Source organism: Orbicella faveolata, unplaced genomic scaffold (assembly GCF_042242905.1).
Source record: "Orbicella faveolata isolate gen_17 unplaced genomic scaffold, um_ofav_v1 contig_1, whole genome shotgun sequence".
Classification (NCBI taxonomy): domain Eukaryota; kingdom Metazoa; phylum Cnidaria; class Anthozoa; order Scleractinia; family Merulinidae; genus Orbicella; species Orbicella faveolata.
Genome location: NW_028301536.1, coordinates 15,721,645 through 15,730,000, shown reverse-complemented (window position 1 = coordinate 15,730,000; position 8,356 = coordinate 15,721,645). Strand labels below are relative to the sequence as shown.

The 8,356-nt window shown below is 37.8% G+C and overlaps 1 protein-coding gene and 1 non-coding gene across 3 annotated transcripts in view; one reads left to right on the top strand and one right to left on the bottom strand.

The window, feature by feature from the left end:
• LOC110049744 (regulator of G protein signaling 12-like) overlaps window positions 1-8,356 on the bottom strand; it is a 29,580-nt gene that overhangs the window by 12,008 nt on the left and 9,216 nt on the right. The window contains exons 4-9 of one of the 2 annotated variants that reach the window (XM_089291922.1): window positions 6,562-6,648; window positions 4,414-4,560; window positions 3,948-4,100; window positions 2,971-3,051; window positions 1,585-1,678; window positions 301-318 (exon numbers count right to left, since the gene is read on the bottom strand). In XM_089291922.1, coding sequence (XP_089148048.1) covers window positions 301-318; window positions 1,585-1,678; window positions 2,971-3,051; window positions 3,948-4,100; window positions 4,414-4,560; window positions 6,562-6,648 — 580 coding nt within the window. The remainder of the gene's footprint in view (window positions 1-300; window positions 319-1,584; window positions 1,679-2,970; window positions 3,052-3,947; window positions 4,101-4,413; window positions 4,561-6,561; window positions 6,649-8,356) is intronic. The other variant, XM_089291924.1, reaches the window with a different exon arrangement.
• Trnat-ggu (transfer RNA threonine (anticodon GGU)) lies at window positions 7,331-7,403 on the top strand. The gene has a single exon. It is a non-coding gene; the product is annotated as a tRNA-Thr (tRNA).

Sequence of the window (8,356 nt, the reverse complement as noted above, 5' to 3'; positions counted from 1 at the left end):
ATCAGTTCCCTGGCAATTGCATCCGTTACAACCAAACAAAGCTTAAGCGAGTGAGAAATATAGAGTTTGTTTAACAGAGGTTTTACTACTTACTGTGGTGACAGAAATCATATCCCACAGGGCCCAAGTAAAGGTTTTCAGCCCTTCTCGTGATCTGAAACTTCAGCATTTCGGACGTCTTCTTCGCATCAAAACTTACGAGACATGAACCGAGTGATTTAGCAATGCTCGTGAAATATGGCTCGTTGTTGCGAATGAAAACAATTATACTTACGCTTAACATGAAAAACCAATACTGACCTTTTCTGACGTGTTTACCTGCAAAATAGAGGGAGGAGCATTCTTAGTATTTAAGTACCTTGAAACAAAAGCAATATCCTTTTTATGGAAATTATCAGCCATTAAAATAGCCATTAAATGTCCGATGATTGTTCTGTTGAACAAAGAGAGTGCTTATCATTTGTGAAGCCTAACGATTTGCGCGTTTTAAACAATGATCCTTAAATTTATTTTTATGTCAATTGCAAAACGCTTTTCTTCATCAGGACATCATGGAGGTCAACATTTATTTTAGTTTCAAAACCTAATATCGTCAAAATTGGAAACGAAACAGCAAACAAACCAAACATATTTATCGGAAATTAAACGCATCGGGAATGTAAGCAATATTTTAACTTGAAAAGGGCGACGTATTTTTGTAAATTAATTGTACTGCACAATATTCTGTTCTTTTCCAAAACTTTTCACACGTTACCAAATACAAAGTGTCACATATAAAACATGGTATGATAATGGCTATTCAATGAAAACGTAGTGATGATGAAGTCCTAAAAAAAAGTCTCAGTTGTATTAATTTTACGTGAAAGCGAGCATCTTGAAATTCTATCGTTTCTCTTTCACATTATAAAACATCAATTTACTCCAAAACTTTGCCGAAAAGTTCAATTCGGTGATAAAATTTAGTGTGTTTGGCTCTTGTAAAAACATTGTAAAAATTTCGTTGATTTACTTAAAAGCAATATCAGATTGAAAGTTTTTAAAAATAGCGACTACTCTGCACAAAGAAAAACACAATTAAGACTGATAAACACGCAACTAACATATCATCAGCTACCATAGACAAACTAAAAACAAAATGACCAAACAGCGATTCCACAAAGGGCAAAAATATTGGTAGTAATGAGGTACACTGAAAAAAGAAACAACTAAAAACAGATTTCCGAAAGTCAACGTTCTGTTAGAGATTTAATACTGGGTACTTTTACAGCTCGCATAGAAAATATGTTTCATCACCAAGACTGGGTGACTCTTGCAGTTAGACAAAGTTTCTTGTTGAAAGGAGAACAAGACGTTACTAGTGATCACTTTTTGCCTTGTGTTGCGTGACTTCATATTGAATTACGCGCGCTAAGTGTCACGCTCTTTTCCGTACCACATACGGAGCACGCAAATCAGTTTGTAACGTCATCACTAAACGCTACAGGCGGAAATAAAAAGTCACGTTAGTAGCAACCCATAATAGAAGAACTTTTCGGGAACCTGCAGAGACTAAACAGGCTTAGGCCCACATGTATTAAACCTCACCTTTCCAAGGAAGAAATGATTTTTTCCTTTCTCCGTCCATGCCTCCAGTAGATCGTTTGCTGCTGTGTTTACTTCCCCAGCTACGGCCCGAACGCTAAACATTGTAAATTAGGATACAAAAATTAGAAGAGAAAATCCTGCAACACGCTACATGAAGCAGTTTTGTAATGATTCGCACAAAACCAAAAGTCAATCATAAGCAACGCAGATAGCCGGACGAAACAATCAGAATCATTCATAAACACAGGCAACGGCCTCAAGCGCGGGAAAACGAACAAAAGCCGTTACTAGTTTTGTTTCTGATTAGTTGAATCAACATGTTTCGGTACGACTTTTACAAACCGTTTTTAGAGTTACGTGTATTAACCATTAAAAGCAAACACATCATGACATAGGAACTTACCATTTCGAACTGTTGTAAACCTGAAACTTAAGTTATCCAGAACCAATATTGCCAGTAGACCGGGTTGTTCAAAAGCCGGTTAACGCTAACCCAGGATTAAAAGTTACATTAATTTTTCTTGGATAAAAGTGTCTTCCACCCGCCATGTATTGTGTAGTTTGAGATTATTCAAACTCAAAGCCGAAGGACAAACAATATAAACAGAAAACCTGACCACAAAGTTACAAAACTGAAATCAAATTTCTCGCTAAACCTGGTTTAGCTTAATCGGGCTTTGAACAACCCGGCCCTGAGCAAGATTCAAAATGTAACAAAAGGCAAGCGCGAAAAGTCGCGTACGATGACCCGCAAGCAAAGCACAATATTAACGAAAACTTAGGTTTAAAGTAACACAGACGTTTAGCATTGAAGCGAGTGTTTTCTTACCGCGGTGAATTTTAAAACAATTCCTAAGAAGACTGGTGTAGTATTTATTGAAAAAAACAGTGAGAACAACAACAGTGGGACAACACCAGCGAGGCTCAAGTTTCAAAGTTTAAAGTTCACTTCCTAAGGTATATTTAGACTTGGGGCCATTCCATTTGATATCCGCACCCCCTATTGATGAGGTGTTTTTTTTTCCCCTGAGCCCTTGAGAAATTTTTTTCCTGGAGTTACCCTTTTTCCCCTTCAGAAATGAGCCTATTTAACTGTAGGGCTTCAGAAATTTAGCAGTGCTTTGCAGTACCCTCATCAGAAAAAGTATATCCCACAATCCCCGTTGATGACGTAACTTTCCCCACTCCCCCTCGGAAATTTACTCATGGTATTATACCCCTTCAGAAATAAACATTTTGAATAATGACCCCTCAGAAAATCTCGTCTATGGGTGACTCACTCGGAAAATGTCATCTACGGGGGGGCGGGGGGGGGGGTGAATATAAAATGGCACGGCCCTTGAAAGCTGTTTAATTATCACAGTTTATTTAAATTTTCTGATTTACCTGTCCTTCAAGACTAAAACTGCTACGACTGCTGCCACTGGAGAATTCGGATTCTTCAGAGGACGGATAAAGAAAGGGAACCTGGAATTTGGAGGTTATTAAGCAGGTTTATGGTTAAAGTTTAAGACCTTAACAGTTGCAATTTATTACAGGATTAACTACCAAAAAATGCTTATTTTTATACACCTGGCTTTGACAAAGGTTAACAGGAGCAAAGTCATGTCAAATTAATAAGAGCACTTCAATTAAATGCGCAACAAACTTGACTAACTTACTGACTCCCATATGGGGAATAGTTAATGAGTCTGGGTCATGGTGTTATTTTCCTTTCAACATAAGTCATTTAACCGACAACCCTCAAAATTAAGTTAAGAGACCTTGAAATTAATATACTTCATATTAGTATATGGTGTAGCTGATGTTAAAATTCCCGGATGAAAGCTATTTACAGTTTTAGCACCAATTAACTTTAAACTGAAAACAAAAACTGTTATCAATACAAATAAATGTATTACAGTTCATGAATTCAGGATTCTTAGGCTGGACTTCCTTGATTTTAATATATTGAAAACATTGTGTAGTTTTATATTTCTTTTTTAAACTGATTTAGTTTCTTTTTTCTTCAAGTTAGTTTTGAACGTTTTCAAGTTTAGTGAGGCTGTCTTTAGCTACATGCACAGCAGATGCAGTACTAACTAGCACCAGATTCACTGGTTTAAGGATAATCTGGTTCTCCATAAAAATCCAGGACTGCTCTTTTTCTGATGATCAGGCCTTCGGTTGTCATGACACTCTGTTTGAATTTGATACAAAACGGTAAGAAGTAACCACTGTATCAGTAATCAAGACAAAGTTCACTGCCCTGTAAGCCTTAAGGTGGCACTGGAGACTAAAGAGACTTTGTCAGATGACAGTTACTTTACACATATGAAAGATCATTTCCCAGGAAGACATTGTATGTGTTTCAAATCAGGTACCTTCCAGAAGAAGCCTCTGGCTTTGTTTTCTCTCTCCTCCTCTCCCTCCTCATAATGGAGAAGTCCTCCTTCAATCTCAGCCACAAGGCTCTGTCTGTACACATCAGACTTCAGAAAACGTGGGTAGCTATCAAATTTCATCAGCGTATAAACCTACAGAACACAGTACATGTGCTGTGAGAACTGATTTCAAGAGTCTTACAATGGGCCGCTCGGCTGCACAGTATCAGACAAATGTCTTTAAAGCCATAGTACATTTCAGAACTCCTCATAAATGTTTCAAACGACATTCTTATTGTATCTAAATGACCACTCAATTCCCTTCATTTAAACAAATTTCACACACCAGATCTTGAAGAGCAGGGCAAAAAACATCTACTGTTCAAAAGCTTTCATTTGAATGGCAGGTGCACAAGATATTGTTGATATCTACCTTAATCAACACAAACAAATAAACTCATTTAACCTGCTGTTGTTGAAGGCGAAACATGTCATTGTTTGGATTTTGCAAATGTTCCTCTGCATCCTTCACCGCTGAACTGTCAATATTAACAGGCATGGCTGCATTTGCATCAAGATGATTGTGGAAGATGCTTTCTGCTTCCATTTTCAGCTGGCAAAAGACAAAAACATTACCATTGATAATCAGAAGTTATAAGTTATCAAGGCTCGAAAAATATTTGAATTACCGCTCGCCCTTTGGCAAGTAACTCTCAAATTTTGCTAGCCCGGGGCACTTACCCGCTTGCCCAGGTTTTCAAACTAACCAATAATGTATGGTCTCAAATATGAAGTGATTCACTGGCATGTTGGAATGCTATAAACCCGTCTGATTTGTTTGTAGTCTTCCTAGTGTTTATCACTCTCATGCTCATGTACTTGCTTGCTATTTCCTGAATTACGTGCTGAGTATCTGAGTATCATTGTTTCCAGTCTTTGAAACAATGCAGACATGATGATAGATGCGAATGCAGCTGTAACACTACTGGAAAAAAGACCTGAAAAAATATTCAGGCTTTGAACGGGATCCTTGAAACAATGCTTTCAATCCGTTGAAGGTCGTGTTAGACGCCTTGAACCTTAAACTCCATTCTGCCGACATTAGGCTTGTTTGAGTGATGAGAACCACGTAAAATTAAAAGCAAGTAGAATTAAAAATAATCGAGCTTCTCCTGGTTCTCCACGTTAGTTTTGATACATGCATCATGTGGAATTTGCAAAGCTGGTGAGTGTAAATTTTTTTCATTTCGGTGGATGAAAAATAGTTTTGGTTGAGTGAAAACATATTCATTTGAATGAAAAATTATTTTGTCAACATCCAGGAACATTAAAAGTTACTTGACGACTTACTAATCAATTTCTTTTTTAATAATATTAATAATACTTTTCATTTCAGTGGCACCCAAGTATATTTCTACCAGAAACTCATGTTTTGCCGAAGAGATTTGCCATAGGGATTTTGCTGGATTTGTTCATTAAAAATGCTGGCGAGGGCTTCAATTGTTCCAGTAGAAATATACAGCTTCCTTTCGCGTACTGCTTCTACAGCTTTGGTACATTGATGTCGAGTTTGGTTTTGTACAGTCAACAGTGAAACTGAAAAAATTATTGCAAAAAAGGTTGAAATTTTATGAAATAAACAGGGCATTTTCGTACCGAAAACGACTATTTTTAGTCGTGGAAAGGAACTTGATGAGGGCAGATTTTGATCATGTGCAAAGTAACCACTCCTGAACTCTGAACGTGCATCATGCAATCAACAAAACAATGCCATAATAATTTGTAATTTTCATCAAGCTTCATCTAAACACTTAATTATACCCATGTGCCTAAAACTTACTCTTTATTTCAAAATCATTACCAAAAATTTAGTCAGTGGCTGGCTTGCCTGGGTTCTTGCCCATAGGGCAAGTGAGGAGAGAAAGTTACTTGCCCAAGAGGAAATATACCTGTACCGGATGAGCAGACAGGGTTTTTTTCAAGCCCTGAGTTATCAACCAAGGGCTTGAATTTTCCTTGAGTGAATAGTCAAAACTGCAGCCAAGTTCACCATCATTCAGAGAAAGAGGGGTATTTGTGCGAGTGGAAAATGTAAAATATAGTAGACAGAACTAACAGTGTTGTGATTTTTAGACCAAACATCAAGAAATAGTTTCCCTGTCAAGACTAACAGAGTCATAGTATATCAGCAACTAGTCGATGACAAGAGAGCAGTAGAACACGATGTTCATCTACCAGGTGCTATTAGTCACTTGCAAATCAATTTTATAATTCAACCCCAATGTAGTACAATGTCTTAAGCAAACAATTGACAAGAATAAAAGAACTTGACCAATATTCCAGACCTTACACAAGTTCAAAAACATTAATAATTTGTTAAATTTGATTGAAACAACATTTTACAGAACATTTTCAGGCTGATTTCTTACTAAGCACCTGGTAAATAAGAACTTAATAAGCCTGAACCCCAATAGGTTCTTATATGTGGGTGTTTATTGTATCTGTGCCAAGGCACGAGAAATAGCTGGTACCAGAACCCTAATACACAAGGCTGCACAAGATAATGGCATGAATTCATCAACATCAATAGTGGGTCCCATATTGTAGTTCTTACCTCTTCAAAATCTGTGATATTCCTGAAGTTTTCACATGCAATCCAGAAAACAATATTTTCATCACTAAATTCTTTCTTCAAGAACTCCTGTGAAGGTATTATTATCAAAGAGTACATCATGTTAGTGATGGCCCTAAGGTACATGTACATCTCCAAAGTATTCATGGTAACCCAAATTTTCCCTTTTCCTAAAAAAAAATGTGCATATAAGTATTTTTAAAGCAGGTTCAGTTTTCTTGTAGCCTCTTCCAGGTGTTCAGTTAGTTGGGGCAAACGGTGAGTGAAAAAAAGGGGAGAAAGGTTGTGAGAGAAGGCAAAAGAACGTCTGTGCGCAAACTTAACAAAAGGTCATTCTGATGTGAAGTTTATATGAAATAATTCATATATGAACTGCGGTTGTAGATGACGGTGAAGAATGATCATCGCAGTTAATTTTCCAATTTAAGCAATTGGAAAGAAGAAGCCTGAAAAAAAAAAAAAAAATCAGGGCTTCAACGGGATTCGAACCCATGACCTCCGTGATACCAGTGCAATGCTCTACCAACTGAGCTATGAAGCCACACATTGGGAGCGAGGTCAATTAATTGAGTTCATATCTTCCCGTGAGGAGTGAAATGATGTGAAGTTTATATGAAATAATTCATATATGAACTGCGGTTGTAGATGACAGTGAAGAATGATCATCGCAGTTATTTCATATAAACTTCACATCATTTCACTCCTCACGGGAAGATATGAACTCAATTAATTGACCTCGCTCCCAATGTGTGGCTTCATAGCTCAGTTGGTAGAGCATCGCACCGGTATTGCGGAGGTCATGGGTTCAAATCCCGTTGAAGCCCTGATTTTTTTTTTCCCAGGCTTCTTCTTTCCAATTGCTTAAATTGGAAAATTAACTGCGATGATCATTCTTCACTGTCAAAAGGTCATTCCGGTATACCCTCTGGTTGGTCAGTTTTGACAGGTTTTGTCAACACTTGAGCATATTACGCAAAATGTGATATGGCGGGGCTCAGAGACCTTTCAACGAGTGACACGGTGTTCAAATCTGAACAAAGCCAAAACAATGGCATATATAACACGCAAAACAATCAACAGACTGGCACGTAAGCTGCTGCATTTGAACCATGTGGTACAAGAATGAACAGAGGGGGTATAAACCTAAACACTGAGTTGGAGAGACAAGCTCAATCAAATTGATGTAAGAAACACAAGAACGTCTCAATGCAAAAGTATAGCTTTCTCAAAGTAAAGCTAAGGCAGTCTCTGAAGAAAAACCAGACAAAGATAACTATGATATCCGTGATAAAAAGCAACATAATGTACTTGCAAACAGTTCTAATCAAACAGCCAGGACTGGCGTGACAATAGAATGCATGTAGGCAACATGTCCACAGACAATTTCAAGCTTTGTCCCTTGAAAGCCCACCCTTTACCTTAGAGACTTATTTTGCAACATAAATGAACCTAAACAAAGTAGAAACACATGGCAAATTAGAGGTGTCAAACACTGCAAAGCGATATTCAGGGTCATAACAATGGAAGCCATGCAGTCCTATGACCTCTACGGGCCCCTGTGGGCAGTCTAAAGGGGGCAGAAGGGCCTTTTGTTATGTTTGCCCACAGGCGTTCTTTTGCTTTCTCTCGCTACACTTCTCCCCTATTTTTTCGCTTGCCGTTTTTCAAATACCCCAACTAACTGATCGCCTGGAAGAGGCTACGTTTTCTCGTGGACAATACAGTCAACCTAACCATGAACTTGCTGCAGGCCTACTTAAAATCATAAAGAACGTAA